This window comes from Abramis brama (assembly GCF_963993115.1).
Source record: "Abramis brama genome assembly, chromosome: 3".
In the NCBI taxonomy this organism is placed as follows: Eukaryota; Metazoa; Chordata; class Actinopteri; order Cypriniformes; family Leuciscidae; genus Abramis; species Abramis brama.
This window is the reverse complement of record NC_139965.1, coordinates 1,244,001-1,259,839: the sequence shown is the minus strand read 5'-3', so window position 1 is coordinate 1,259,839 and position 15,839 is coordinate 1,244,001. Positions and strand designations below refer to the sequence as shown.

Genomic DNA, 15,839 nt, shown 5'->3' with positions numbered 1-15,839 from the left:
GTGGCGCCCATCGCGCATACAGCTCAACTAACGCGATCGTTATAAAGGTGTTTAAACAACAAAACACTTCCACTTGCATATATTTGACAATCGGAATATCAGATATTTCATGCCATATCTAACAAATTTGTGAATATTTTGAATACAAAAGGAAAAATGACATAAAAGCAGATCATCATTCATTCAGCTCTGTTGTTGCTGCGGTGTGTCACGTGACAAGCAATGACGCGTCACCATGGAAACCATAAAGTGACACATTGGGGTCAGTCAGAATATTTTAAACTTACGTGTGAAAGGGTTAAAGTTTTTCAACGTTGTAAAAATAATACACGAATAAATAAAACGAAACATAATACATTAAAATTATAATGGAAGTTAAACTTAAAGCACGATCGTACAGCAGAGTAGTCACGTGGTGCGTCATTCTCTCCAGGATGCGCTGCAGGGAAAATAAACATTTAATCATGAATGCTCATTATGTATTTGTTGCCTACTTATCATTTTGATACTAGGGGGCTATTAAAGCTAATATAGACACTTACAGCATGTGTTGCCTTCATTATAAGGCTTATATAAGGCTTTTAATTTTTTGCGGCTCCAGACAGATGTTTTTTTTTTTTTTTGGTCCAGTATGGCTCTTTCAACATTTTGGGTTGCCGACCCTTGGCCTATACAGTCCGGAAAATAGGCTATAGCAAATTCAGCCCAACTGCTGGTCTACACAGAGAAAAAGCCCTTTCTAAGCTCTTCTGTTGTACCGAGCCATTCGTTAGTCTAGATGTTTGATGAGAAAATTAAATGTAGCCTATAGTTGCAATACACGCGTTAAGTTTTGTAAGCTCCGTGCAACTGCAGCAGCGGAGGACTATTATTACTAGAATATTAGAAATCTAATACTCAAGCTGTTTTCTCATTTTTCTACTCTTAATATTAAATAAAAAACGACTGAACGAAAGATACACGGATTCTCTTGAACCACCACCGCGTTTGCGGCAGAAAACTACTGCAGTGCAGCCAAAATGCTCTGTTCGACTTATCTGAGATCCTTTACTCTTCCCTGTGGATGACCTGTGACCTACTTTCTGTAAGATCTGAATTTTTGAACTTGAATTTTAGAAAACTGAATTTGAAGTTCCGAATTTCTTCATCTTGAAAACTTGAATCTGTATTTTTTTAACTGAATATTTGCAGTATACGAATTCAGAACAAAAAAACTAGCTGTTTGAAAATACATGTCTATAAAATTCAGCCATAAAAACATTTCAATTTGTTAAATTTCAAATGTTCAATATTCGTTTAAAAAAAATCAAATTCAGAACTATTTAAACTACCACCTAAAATTCAATTTTGTTAGATTACACTTGCAAATAATTCAAATTTACAGAATTCAAATTCAAATCGTTTTGTCATATTATGAGCTCCATAGTAAAGCTGCTTTGAAACAATCTGTATTGTATAAAGCACTATATAAATAAAGGTGGTTTTGCTGTGTAGCCATTAGTGAAGCTTGATATTTAATGGACATTCGAAGAATGATGTTCAAAGAATGTTTTCTGCCAACATTATGAAAGCATTCATCAAATACTAATGACAATATGTGGTGATTTCATGATTTTCTTCTAATTCTAACACTTGCATAACCTTTACATAAATTTAAGAGAAAAGTTAGGAACAATAACTATTGGACAAGCTATACAACTTTCCCACGTTCCAAGGATGTTCTTTTAAAACAGCAATCACAGCCTTATTCATTTGAAGTTAGTTGTCATTCTAAATGTTTAAAAGATTTTCAAAAGTTTTTGTTCTAAGAACGTTTTCTCCCAACATTATCAGGACATTTATAAAACCTTCAACAAACAATGTATAAATAACGTTTTTGTGCTAACCTTACATTAGCATTATTAGACCAGATAACGTTTAACAAATATTCTATTAATGTTACTAGAAGAATATTTAAATAAAATTTGTTCATTATTTTGAGAGAACATTGCCAGAACATTAGCGAAAGTTATGAGAACATTCCCTGATTGCTGGGTTGACAGTTTCTTTGAAAAATGATGGCAGCATTATGCAGCAAAAACTGGGATTGATATTCCATTAGTTTCAGAATAATAGTAGCCTACTCATGCAACACAATAGGTGAATTATTAATTTAATGAGTTGTAGATCCACATAAACATAATACATTGTATAATATAGTTTTTGACTCACCAGTGACTTTGAGAAACATCTCTCCGCTGTCATATTCTTTTTCTCCAGTGACATAACAGTGTAATGAACCTTCATCCTGAATCCTGAGTTTCTCCAGGCGTAGAGAGACGTCTCCATCCTTCAGTCCACCAGACAGATCTGAGCGCAGAGTCAGTGAGCTTCTGTTCCTGAACGATTCCTCCTGGATGTCCTGGATCTTCCCATGCTGATAGAGGAGAACAGGTTTGCTGAACTCTTGACGGTACCAGCGGATCTCCAGAGCTTCAGCGTTCTCAGGAGGAGAGATCCAGCAGGGCAGAGTGACTGTGGACCCGACATGAGCCACTGTCTGATCACGAGGAACCACAACAGTGAACGACACTGAGAGACACAGAAAGACACACCCAATGTAATATACCATGCCTTGGTCAATAATGCATATGCATTAGTGCAAATATTCTATGCATAAACTGTATTTGTTTGTATATCTTACATAATGAGCATTTGTAATTCTTCATTTGATTTTCCACTGATTTTAAACGTGTTTGATTTGTTTATTGTGCGCCAAACATATTTGCTTATTCTTTGCTCATATAATTGTTATTTGGTTAAGAGATAGTTTTCAGTTTTTTTTCGTTTTTTTTTAAAATCATGGAAGTAAATAATCTTTTTGTTATGACCTTGTTGTCAATAGTTATAGTATTTGGGTTTTAGTTTAGTGTCACATTATCCTAAATAACCTACAATGTGTAATTCTAACCCAATGCTATAATATCCAATGGAAAGTGTTGATGTATATGATTTACTCAATAAATATGAAAATTTGTTGATCTATAGCTGTCACGGCTGGTAGCCGTATTGAAGCACTCAACACAGGAGTAAAAACAAGTCTTTAATAAATCCACAACAGAAACAGTAAGGGGATCGGCAGGAGATAACAACAACAATAATAATACAAACACAACCATGTAAACAGATGATAACGCACTAAGAACTAAGGAGAACTAAGGAAAACTCAGAAATGTATCTATTGTTGGAAACTCAGAAGCGAAGACCAGGAGACTTGGTTCTTTCTTCAGCAGGATTCTTTATTGATAACACGAGCTGTTGGTAGCTGCAGTCATCAAGTCTGACTAAAACAGTGTACATTGTAGTTTATATACATTTAGAGGGGAGGGATTTACATCAAGGTGGAACAAAGCATGTAAACGAAGTATACAGGTTCAGGGAACCCGCCCTAGACTCTAGCATGTTACCAATCCTAATCCAATCAGCATAACTATTCAAATGCATAGATGCTAATCCAATCAGTCTAACCATTCAGCGACTGGGGCTGGGGCTTGGGCTCCAAGAGCCATGAAAGAATCATAATTTATACCTCAAATGTTATATTCAGTATACTAAACATTCTCAGTTTATATACTATTGTATTGTAACCTAAATTAAACATTTAATACATTTGTAATACAACACTATCATAAATAGATGGGGAGCGTGAAACAGAACTGGTCTGACAGAACTGAATAACATCCAAGGAGCCTAACTATGGATCTAAGGAAAATGGAAATAGCAAACAGAGTGAAAACAAACTAGAACAGAACATACAGTACGCTGTTCCCTATGGCAGGGGATTTTTAAAGTGTGGGGCGCGCCTCCCCAGGGGGGCGCCAGAGCATGCCAGGGGAGGCGCGGAGAGTGGTAAAAATGTGTAGCCTAATAATTAGTTTAAATTAATAAATTAAAAAAGTTAAATTGTTATTATACTGAAAATACACTGCAGGCCTCGATGCCCAATTCTGATTTGTTACCTTTATCTGATTTTTTTGACCATCCGTTTACACGTTCTTGGGCAAGTTGTGTAAAAAGGGAGGCCCACTGTCTTAGACTGTGAAAACCCCTGCCCTATGGGAAGGCGCATCCTCGTGCTGTAACAGTCCAACTGAGGAGAGAGGGTGGGGGCTCGGCAACAAGGCAGGTGAAAGGCATGAACCAAAAGGCGCTTGTGCCAGTAGAGACCAGTGCATTGATGATAGTGGGTGGAACCAGGGAGGAGCTAGGAGCAGGAGTACCCAGCCAGGGACCCAGAGTGCAGCCAGGACAATGGCCCACGGCAGAGTCGAGGGAGGCATGGTGAAGGCTTGGTTGTCGACACCAGGGAGACAATGGATGGAGATGGAGCTGATAGAGGTGGGGACCAAGGCAAAGACAGAGAGCAGATGGGACCGGGCGACACCAATGGTCCTGGAGTCCGAGGTGTAACCGCAGTGAATAGTGTCTAGGATGGAGCCAGGGTGCCAGAAGACTGAGGAGAAGCCAGTGGACTGAGGACCGAGGTGGAGCCCAACAGAGCCGAAGGGGTGAAGAGACGAAGCGCAGCAGAAGACCCTCCATGTAGGGTGACTTCTGAACAAGGCGAGGCGGGAGGGATGAGGGAGCCCGGTGGAGCTTCAAGGACTATGGTCTCTGGTGGAGCCTAGGGAGGGATTCGCCAAGGTAGAGCTGATAGGTCGACAGGCCGAGGTGGAGTGACAGAATCAGTGGCTGGAGGCGGAGATAGGGTATCCTCTTTACAGGGCTGAGCTGGAGATCAGAAGACCCTGGATAAATCCAGACAGTGGAGAGTTGTCAGAGGAGGAGCCGAGGGACTAAAGGGAACCAGTGGTGGTGGGGCTGTGGAACTGGCTGTTATAGGAAGAGGAGGCAGGAGAGAGAGAGGCTAGGTGAGAACTCTTGAGACACAGAAGACTTTGAGCTGGGCAGGACCAGCGGGGATGGGACAATCAGTGAAAATGACCTCCTCCAATTCCTCTAAATAATTTCCAGAGGCCAGGCACAACTAATCCACAGCAGCGGAGGTGTGGGCAGGGTTTCCCTCAATGCCCTCATACTCCACAAGCAACCCCACAGGAATGGACGATGTAGCCGACTTGCGTACCTGGTCAGACTGTCTGGGTTCGGGCTCCGTGGCTCAGTGTGGCTCAGGTGTTGGCTCTGGCTCTTTCTCTGTGGCGGGCTGGGGCTCAGTGTCTGCGGTGGGCTCAAGCATGAAGTCAGTTCTGGGCAATGTGAATGGCTGGCTGGGATCTGGGTTTGGAGCAGGACCGGTGACATCCTCCTCAGCGGGGCAGATGGTGAGTGGAGACCTGCAGTTCGACAGCACTCACTACACAACTCATATAATCATGTATATACCAAACACCATGAAATTTCGGATTTTATATTCATATTGTTTTTTGAAAAGAACATGGTAACTGTTTTAGATATGTTCAATTGCAGACAGGATTGCTCAAGTCAGATTGAGATCAATGACATGGCCTCTGTTAGTTTTGAGGCAACTTCCTCTGTGGATTTTCCATAGGCCAAGATAACTGTGTCATCTGCATACATCAAAGTGTCACAGTTCTTACACAAAGATGGTAAATCGTTAATGTATAAAGTGAAAAGAATTGGACCTATAATTGAACCCTGTGGAACACCAGTTGATAATAGTAAGGGGGTAGAATTATATTGGTCAATTCTTATACTTTGTGAACGAGATAAAAGGTATGAATTAATAAGGCTAATACATTTTAAGGAAAAATTAAATGCATGAAGTTTGTGCAGTAAAACTGAATGGTTAACAGTATCGAATGCTTTGCGAAGATCTAAAAAAATGGCTTACCATCTTAGGGAGTTACCACCTTTAAGTATAGGAATGACATTAGCAAGTTTCTATGACTCAGGAGATTTACCTTGATCTAGTGACACATTAATGATATGTGTTAGTGGACCCATAATTGACTGACCTATTTGTTTTAGCATGAGTGTGTCCATCCCATACACGTCTTTTGCTCTTGAAGACTTAAGCTGTGTAATTGCTTTTTCCACATTGGATATGGATACAGATTTTGGATATAGTGAGGGCTCAATTAACAAATCTGAACTAATGACAGGTAAGTTGTTATATTTCACAGGGAAGCGTTTGGCTATGGTATCCACAGAATCAACAAAATACTCATTTATTGTCTGTGCCACAACAGATGGATCCTGCAGAAGCATGCCATTGTTCTTTAGCTGTATTGAATTATTACTAGAAGAAGTTTTACCTGTTAGTTTATTGATCTGTTCCCAAATCGCTTTTGAGTTTCCATGACAGTTTTTATTAATTGTGATAAAAAAGTCTGCCTTTGCTTTTCGTAGTTGTCTTGTCACATTATTCCGTAACAAAGCAAATTTTTGTCTCTCACAAGATAGTTTTGATTTTATGGCTTTTTTAAGGGCATTGTCTCTGTCTTTCATTAATTGTTTGATATCATCACTGAGCCAGGGAATAAAACACTTTCTGTTTTTATGTTTAATTGTCACTGCAAATTCATTAATTTTAGTTTGTAAGCATTCAGTGAATTTCTGACTAATTATTTACCACCATAGTCACATGTTTGCCGGGAGACATCAAAGCAAAGCGCCTGACATCAAAGCAAATTTAAAAGTGCTGGCTAATGCTAATCGTAAATTCTCTAAGATCATTATTCACGTCGGCACTAATGATGTTCGACTCCGCCAGTCGGAGATCACCAAAATTAATATTAAAGAGGTGTGTGAACTCGCAAGTACGATGTCAAGCACTGTAATTTGCTCTGGCCCCCTTCCTGTTCGCAGGAGTGATGAGATAGTCAGTAGATTGTATTCACTTAATGGCTAGCTGTCGAGGTTGTGTCCGCTTAATAATATAGAATTCATAGACAATTGGAAAAGTTTTTGGGGCAAACCTGACCTGTTGAAAAGAGATGGTATTCATCCCTCCTGGGATGGTGCTGCTCTTCTCTCTAGTAATATGGCACATAGCACTTTTGGGAGTACTTTGACTGGCGCAGTAAAAAGTCACGCCTGATCCTCTTCCCACTGAGAGGAAGAGGATCAGGCGTGACTTTTTACTGCGCCAGTCGAAGTACTCCCAAAAGTGCTATTCCGCCATACATTATAGTTATCCTTTTTAACCCGCTTAAAAAAAGCGCCACGTTTTATTTTGTGTCACCATACTTGGTCGTATAACTACTCGTGTAACTGTTTTTAAATAGGGAAAACGCTGATGTGTTTGGTCACTTCTAAATTCATTGCTGTTAGATACCATTGAATATACTGGGCTAAGCTAAGTACTATCAGAGTGTCACCGCGCGCCAGAGCGATTAAGTGCACGCACTGAGATGAGAGAAGCAGGCATCAACTCGTCTTAGTTAAGGGAATAACATAGTTTAATATGAAAAAAACGGTGGAGTATCCCTTTAAACCGTACCATAGTACCGAGACGGCTCTCGTTAGAGTCACAAATGATTTGCTCTTATCATCCGATCGTGGTTGTATCTCTCTATTAGTGTTACTCGATCTTAGTGCTGCGTTTGACACCATTGACCACAACATTCCTTTAAATAGACTAGAAAACTATGTTGGCATTAGTGGAATTGCACTAGCATGGTTTAAATCACAGTTATCTGACCGTTATCAGTTTGTAGCAGTAAACGAAGAGATGTCTTATCGATCACAAGTTCAGTATGGAGTACCACAAGGCTCAGTACTAGGACCGCTGCTGTTCACTCTGTACATGCTACCCTTGGGAGATATCATTAGGAATCATGGAATTAGTTTTCACTGTTATGCCGACGATACTCAGCTCTATATTTCTTCACACCCTGACGAAACTTACGAATTCACAAAATTAACGGAATGCATAGCTGATATAAAAAATTGGATGACTCGTAATTTCTCACTTCTAAATTCTGAAAAACAGAGTTTCTAATTATTGGACAAAAAACTTCCTCACGTAATAATCTAGAATACTGTCTAACACTTGATGGCTGCTCTGTCAAGTCTTCGTCATCGTTTAGGAACCTGTGTGTGCTCTTTGATACCAATCATTAATTTGAAAGTCACGTGTCTAGTATCTGTAAAAACGCATTTTTCCATCTTAAAAATATATCTAAATTATGTCATATTCTCTCATTGACAAATGCAGAACAATTAGTTCATGCATTCATGACCTCAAGGCTAGATTATTGTAATGCTCTACTGGGTGGTTGCCCTGCACGCTTAATAAACAAACTACAGCTGGTCCGAAACGCAGCAGCTCGAGTTCTTACCAGAACCAGGAAGTATGACCATATTAGCCCAGTTCTGTCAACACTGCATTGGCTCCCTATTAAACATCGCATACATTTTAAAATATTGCTGATTACTTACAAAGCACTAAATGGTTTAGCTCCGCAGTGCTTGAGCGAGCTCTTAACTAGGGTTGGGAATCGTAAGAAATTTTCCGGTTCCGGTTCCGATTCCGGTTCCGCCAAACGATTCCGGTTCCGGTTCCGGTTCCCATTCAATAAAAAATATTAAAACAACTAATAAAAAATAGTAGTAAGGGAAAAATCCACAATCCTTTTTGTGTTTATTTCTTATACTTGTCAAATGAGTTTAACAGACTGGTAATGTCAACAAATTCAACATATTATTTAAGCAATTTTTGCAACAAAAAAAAAAATAATTCTGAAGGAAAATAAAAATGTCTGCATTCTCTAGAATAATTTGGGACCTCTCCTAGCTTATTGTATCTCCAGCAGTGGAGAATACCCTCTCAGAAGGGGTAGAATATGCTTGAACATCCATGTAAGATGTGTGTAGAACAGATTAGTTTTAAAATCGTTTTGAATGATTGATTCATAAAGACTTTACTTGTTTCATTAGTGGATAAATCAGCGCTCTAGCAGTTAATAAACAGAACTGCACGCGTCTTGCGGAAGAACATTGTAGCTGGAGCTACTTCTCTCTATTTATGTCTATGGCGAGTCACGCAGGCACTGGGCTACTCCGCAGCGGCTGCGATCCGCCAGTCTAAAGTATAGTCCGAGTATAAACGCTTATTGCAGGCTTAACGTAGTAATTCAGGATAAGACAAAAACACGGTTTGAAAAAAAAGGCATTCATGATGCACTCGCTCATTGTATACATTTTGTAAATTCTGAACACAAAGAAGTTACGGACTGCGTCTTTATGAATGTTTTGAAGCATCAGATGTAATCGATACACTCGTTATCTGAAGGCAGCGACTTTCAAAAGGTGATTTACAATATTTTGGTTGCTACCGTAGACATCAGTGTTTATACTCGAATTATAAACTTTTATCTCAGTACTTCTGTGATCATTTGAATATTTGTAACAGAAATATCTGTGTGATTGTAAAGCTGTTTCATATTGACAACTGCTGTCTCTCGGTAAACGAAAGCGCAAACAGATTAGAATGTTCAGGGGTGAGATTTTTGTAATTTAGGAATAAGATCGCGTGGGTGTTTGAATCGAGATCTTTTAAAGATTAATCGTGCAGCTCTACTGTCTTTAATTCTCTCTCTCTCTCTATGCGTTGATATCTGACGCAAAACGTATTTGAGTAGCGCGAGGGCTTTTCAGTGCATTCATTACTATTTTAATATGAGGTGAGACGTCGCTATTAAAGGATAAGCTTCCAGCACTTCGCCCAACAGAACCGTTTTCGGAACCGAAACTTAGGAATTTCACACGGTTCCGGTATTTTTTCAAAAACAGTACCGGTTCTGGATAAGAACTGGTTCTCGGTTCCCAACCCTACTCTTAACGCATTATAGTCCTTCACGTCTATTGCGATCTCAAAATTCCAGCCAGTTGATAATACCTAGAATATCAAAATCGACTGCTGGCGGTAGATCCTTTTCCTATTTAGCACCAAAACTTTGGAACAATCTTCCTACCATTGTCCGGGAAGCAGACACACTCTGTCAGTTCAAAGCCAGATTAAAGACACTTCTTTTTGACCTAGCATACACATAACACACTACAGACTTCTATAATTCAATGTTAGGCTGCATAGATCAGGTCAGCCGGAACCGGGAACACTTCCCATAAATCCTGATGTACTCGTTACATCATAAGAAGAATGGCATCTACGCTAATTTTAGTGTCTTTGTTTATCCCGAGGTTTTCCCGCAGCCTGCCGGATCCAGGCCGTATCCAGATCTGACGAAGGACCTTCGCCTGAACCCGATGACAACGCAGTGCTGAAGTGCCAACTAGTCTCTCCCTATGGAGGATCCCTTTACCACTCCACAGATAAAGTGTCGTCGGGAAAAAACAATTTGCGCACCTACCCTGAAGGGACAAAATAAAATAAAATTCTGTATCAAAATTTATAATTTATTCACACATATATTCAAACGCACATAGAACGCACAACTATAGAACCAATTCTTAATGCGCATATGAGCGCCATGAGCGTTTCTCACAGGTTCGCGTTTAAAGTCTGTGTAGAGAGAATGGTGTCGTCTTAGCGGCCCCTAATTTAATAACTAATGACTGTTGCGACGGAAGCGAATCAAGCAAAACTAACTTTAGCTGGAAAATAACTTTATGAACCGCTATAAAGCCAAAACAATCTTACCTTAAATTATATGTTTATCTCTGTAAAGCTGCTCTGAAACAATCTACATTGTTAAAAGCGCTGTATAAATGAAGATGACTTGACTTGACCAATGTGCTTTCCACAATGTAATTAAATTCATTTAACCCACAAACGAGACAAAATGACAGAAAAAGACCTAAAAATCACACAAGAACATAGAAAGCACATAAAATCACAACATTAAAACACATGATAAGAGAACTTAAAAATCACATAAGATCACATCATTTACAACACAAGATACAGTGTTAATCGAATCGCTTTTGAAAATAAAAAAGTTTTAAGTCTGGATTTAAAAGTAAGAAGAGATGGAGCTTGTCTTAAGCTAATAGGTAAAGTATTCCAAAGCCTTGGATCAGCGATGTAAAAAGCTCGATCTCCCCTACACTTGAGCCTCGATTTTGGGGTACACAATAGAGCCTGATTTGATGAGCGGCGGGATCTTGCAGGTTTATATTCAGTCAGTAGTTCAGATAGATAAATTGGTGCCAAGCCATTTAAAGATTTATAGACTAGTAATAGTACTTTAAATTCTACTCTGAAACGCACAGGTAACCAATGTAGTGAGCGTAGAATAGGGGTAATATGCTCCCTCTTTTTTACACCACACAAAAACCGTACCGTAGCATTTTGGACAAATTGCAAGCGGGATAGTGTTTGCTGACCAATCCCCAAATATAGTGAATTGCAATAATCCAGTCTAGATGAGACAAAAACGTGAATTAATTTCTCAAGATCTTTAAAGGAGAGAAACGGCTTAGCTTTTGCAAGCAGACGCAGCTGGTAAAAGCAGGTTTTAACGACAGAATTTATTTGGCGGTCAAACTTTAGATCAACATCCAGAATAAAGCCCAGATTTTTTTACCCAGGGTCTCAGGTACATGGACATCTCACCCAAATCCAAATTTATAGATTTTGATAACTCAGATGGGCTAAAAACAATAATTTCAGTTTTCTTTTCATTGAAAATTAAAAAATTCAAAGAAAGCCAAGCCTTAACCTCCTCTAGGCATGCTCATAAGAGACTCTAATCCTGCAGAATTACGTTTGACAGGCAGATAGACCTGTGTGTCGCCTGCATAACAGTGAAATGATAGACCATGTTTCTCAAAGATGGACCCGAGAGGAAGCATATACAGGGAAAATAACAATGGAGCCAGAATAGAGCCCTGAGGAACTCCACAAAACAAATGTGCTTTACTCGAATAATGTTCGCCCATCTTGACTGAGAAGCTCCTGTTTGTTAGATATGATCTTAACCATTTTAGAGCTGTAACTCTTACACCAACATAGTGTTTAAGACGATCAACAAGAACAGTATGATCAATAGTGTCAAAAGCAGCTGTTAGATCAAGAAGCACAAGAACTGCAAAATCACCAGAATCACATGAAATTAAAATATCATTAAGAACTTTAACCAGTGCGGTCTCTGTGGAATGTGAAAACAATGTTTCCAAGTCAAAAAATCACTCACACACCACTGTGTGTCTCGTTCAGGAATGCATTGCTTATTTTTAGAGTCATCTTTGAGTAATTGATGCCATGTATTTATTATTTCTGAATTGGCTTTTAATCACTTGTGTAATTGGCACAATACATTTTACCTGACAAATAAATGTTACATCTTGATTTATTCTGAAGTTTTCTGAAATCATTTTTCCTAGTAGATTAAAGTGTAGTCTGGTGTTTCCCCAAATCTCTGTCCAGGATAGATCAAACCGAAGGCACTAATGAATGGAGCATGGGGCGCATCATTAAGGAGACCTTCCGATTTCTGACTATCACTGACTTAGCACGTTATATTGACGCACAAACAACAAACCCTGTATGTTTGCTCTCGACCACTGATCGAACGCTGCATTTATGCACAGACACAGTTGTTTCCGCACACACTCAGGATAATGTTTGATTTGTCATGTGTACGTTGCTGTGTTTAGTAATCGTAGGTTTATTCACTCGAGTCAAGGCGGTTTATTTAGGTGTTTCCTTGTGGTCCTGTTCGGTATCGCAGCTTGACTCGTCAAAAATGACAAGAAGCTCAGTGTTGTTGCTCTGTACACATACTAAACCGTGAATTCTGTCAAGTTTAATGTTTTTTTCATGGGATCTTTGATGTGCATACATTTATTATATAAAATAATTATATGGACTCCTTAAATCATATGGATATTTGGTGTCCTTTTGAAGTCTTCAAAGGTCCTTGAAACTTGCAGAAAATACAGTTTTGTGAGAATCATCATTCAGTCTGATTGTTTACTCTGCCGGATACAGCAAATTATGACAAATTAATGTTAAACAAGATAAATATGCTTAATTTCACGATAAGTGTGCGATTCATCCGATTAAAAAAATTGATCGATTGACAGCACTAATGTATTCCTTGTAAGCACTGATGTGGTGTTGCATCTCAGGTATCATGTATGCGCTCAAAGTTGTTTACATCTTAGTTTGACCACAGAGGCCATGCTCATGTGCACAGCATTAGCGCACACGCGTGGTTTTGGTGCGTTCAAGTCCTCCTGGGAAGTTCGTATTTATGAGGTGGGAAGTTTTATTTACGACGGCAGAACGCAATATAACAAGTCACTTCATCGGAGAAAGATGGCCGTGTACTTCCTCTTAATTAATTACACAAAAATACAGCAAAGTTCTTAAACTCTAGTTCTAGAAAATGAAGAACAAGGAATGTGCATCAGGTGTGTTTTGCTTTTTTATGTTTTTAATTTACTTATCAAGCCACTGTAAACTTTATCGTTATATATTATATTGTTATAATATAATGCTATCATATTTTGTGCAGGCAATCAGCTTACTTTGCTGTAAATAAAAAAGCCTGACAATATCACTGCTAAATATCTTTAAGTATTGTGGTACTGACAACTTGTAGATCAAGTGAAGACCAAAACATGCCGTCACTGCTGAATAAGACTTCATTTGTTAACATTAAATAATGTATTAACTAACATGAACTGACAATGAGCAATACATTTGTTACAGTATTTATTAATATTTGTTAATGTTAGTTAATAAAAATACAGCTGTTCATTGTTTGTTCATGTTAGTTCACAGTACATTAACTACTAATGTTAACAAATACAACCTTTGATTTTAATAATGTTTTAGTAAATGTTGAAATTAAAATGAACTAAGATTAATTAATGCTGTAGAAGTTTTGTTCATTCTTAGTGCATGTTAACTAGGTAGGTTAATTTAATTTAATTTACCTTATTGTAAAGTGTTAAAATCGTTCTTAATGTTAGTTAATAAAAATCCAGTTGTTCATAGTTTGTTCATGTTGCATTAATGTTGAAATTAAAATTAACTAAGATTAATAAATGCTGTAGAAGTATTGTTCATTCTTAGTTTATGTTAACTAAAGTAGTTTACTAATGTTAACTAATGAAACCTTATTGTAAAGTGTTATTTTTCTTGTACATAGTTGTCCTCTGTCTGATTTGTTTAAAATTTAATCGAAACTGGTAAATTAACTCATCATAGTTGATTTTATGAATAACCAGGTGTATCAAGGTGCCATGCTTGCTGGAATTGTTTCATGGCTGTAATTAAGGAATAGCCACAGACCGAACATTATTCACCATCCGCCACTGGATATTCCAATTTTCAATATTTTTTAGAAAAAAAAGGCAAATCGAGAGAAAACTAAACCAGAGCAGAACAGCACACTACAATAGCAGGCCTGTGTGGAGTATTTTAGCCATCTGAATGAATCCAACCCTGTTTGTTTTGTTCTTACCAGAAGTCTCTATGAGGAGATTCACCAGTAAAGCGATGATAATAATCGACATCATTCCTGTGAAAATACAGACAGACTCCAATAAAACAAACTCTGAGGGATTTTCCCCTCAAACACGCGAATAATATGAGAGAAATATGATCAGACTGTCACTGTCGTGTTCAACGAGGAAACAAACTCACCGGAGACAGAGACTCGTCCGTTAAATCACAGTAATCCGGTTGGTTTAGATGAATATGAGCTGTTCAACACAATTATAGAGTCGAAATAAACGATAAAATAGACGAAAATCAGAATCTATGAAGCGTGCTCCCGATTTTCCTCCTTTACTTTCACTTTCTATAAATAGCGCGATCCCAATAAAACAGACGTCATCAATGACGAATAACGCTTATATTCAGTTTAATTCTGTTAGATGTGTTTTTGTGTAATAATCTTTGCGGTGTGAACATGCGTGTGTGTGTTTTCTGTTTTTACGAGGCGACTGAATATGAAACAATGAAACAAATCCATACAGATCTAGCTTTGACAGTGACGTGTAGAAGGATTTTTCCCGTCATGGATCGACTAGAAATAGCCTGCAGTGTGCGAAATAGATGATCGATGATCGATGATAAAGAGTAAAGACGACCGAGACGACATCCCCTTAACAACTGCGTGCATGTATTAATACATTAGCACATAGCTAGCATGGACAGGATGATGATGCATCATATGAATATATGGTTAGTGTGAAGTGTACCTATCTTCGGATATTTATATAAGGAGACAGTAGACCGTCTTTTACTAGACTTTATTTTTTTACCATGACGCAGCCGCATACATGTGTCTCAGCTCAATAGGCTTGTTTGAGAGGCGCCTCGCCTGAAGTGTAGTGGAGAGTAGCGCTGCAGTGAGAGGAGGAGTGATGAAGCGCAGCCAATAGAGTTGTGACGTTCGCGAACGAACCGATTCTTTTGAACGGCTCATAAACATGAACGATGGGAGCCGAGTCGCGGCTGGAGGGGAGCCGTTCTTTCTGTCGTTCTTTTTTTCCTATGCGTGTTTCACACAGATGCTCTTCCGCGAGACAGAACAGTTATAGGGGGAGGGGCGCACCCAGCGCAGGGGTGCTACTGCCTAACACAGCATGATGATAGTTGTGCACGCATCCTTCACGACGTGAGTACTCCAGTGGAAAAAACCCCTGCGTGCCTGCAGCCCACTTTGTTATTGTTCATTTAAGACTTGAAGGGGCTGATGTCCTATTTGCAAAGTTTACAGTAGTAATAGTGGACTGTATGTAGACATTTCCATTTTATTTATTCTAATTTTGTCTACAGTATTTAAAACTTTAAATATTTTTTGTTTTCTATCAAAATGTTCTTGTGTGGAAGTGTTTGTAGTAAAAGCTGTTTTGCACAGAAATTCATTGCAGCCGGCTTTGTTTTTGATGTTTAT

At 38.6% G+C, this 15,839-nt stretch overlaps 1 protein-coding gene across 3 annotated transcripts in view; it reads right to left on the bottom strand.

Annotated features, from left to right (window-relative positions):
- Positions 1–15,312, bottom strand: part of LOC311079259 (butyrophilin subfamily 1 member A1-like) — a 33,851-nt gene extending 18,539 nt beyond the window's left edge. For 2 of the 3 annotated variants that reach the window (XM_084108517.1, XM_084108518.1), the window contains exons 1-3: positions 14,582–15,298; positions 14,400–14,456; positions 2,212–2,571 (exon numbers count right to left, since the gene is read on the bottom strand). In XM_084108517.1, the coding sequence (XP_083964643.1) occupies positions 2,212–2,571; positions 14,400–14,454 (415 nt within the window). In that variant the 5' untranslated portion in view covers positions 14,455–14,456; positions 14,582–15,298. Of the gene's footprint in view, positions 1–2,211; positions 2,572–14,399; positions 14,457–14,581 lie in introns of all 3 variants that reach the window. The other variant, XM_084108516.1, reaches the window with a different exon arrangement.
- Between the last annotated feature and the right edge of the window lie 527 nt (positions 15,313–15,839).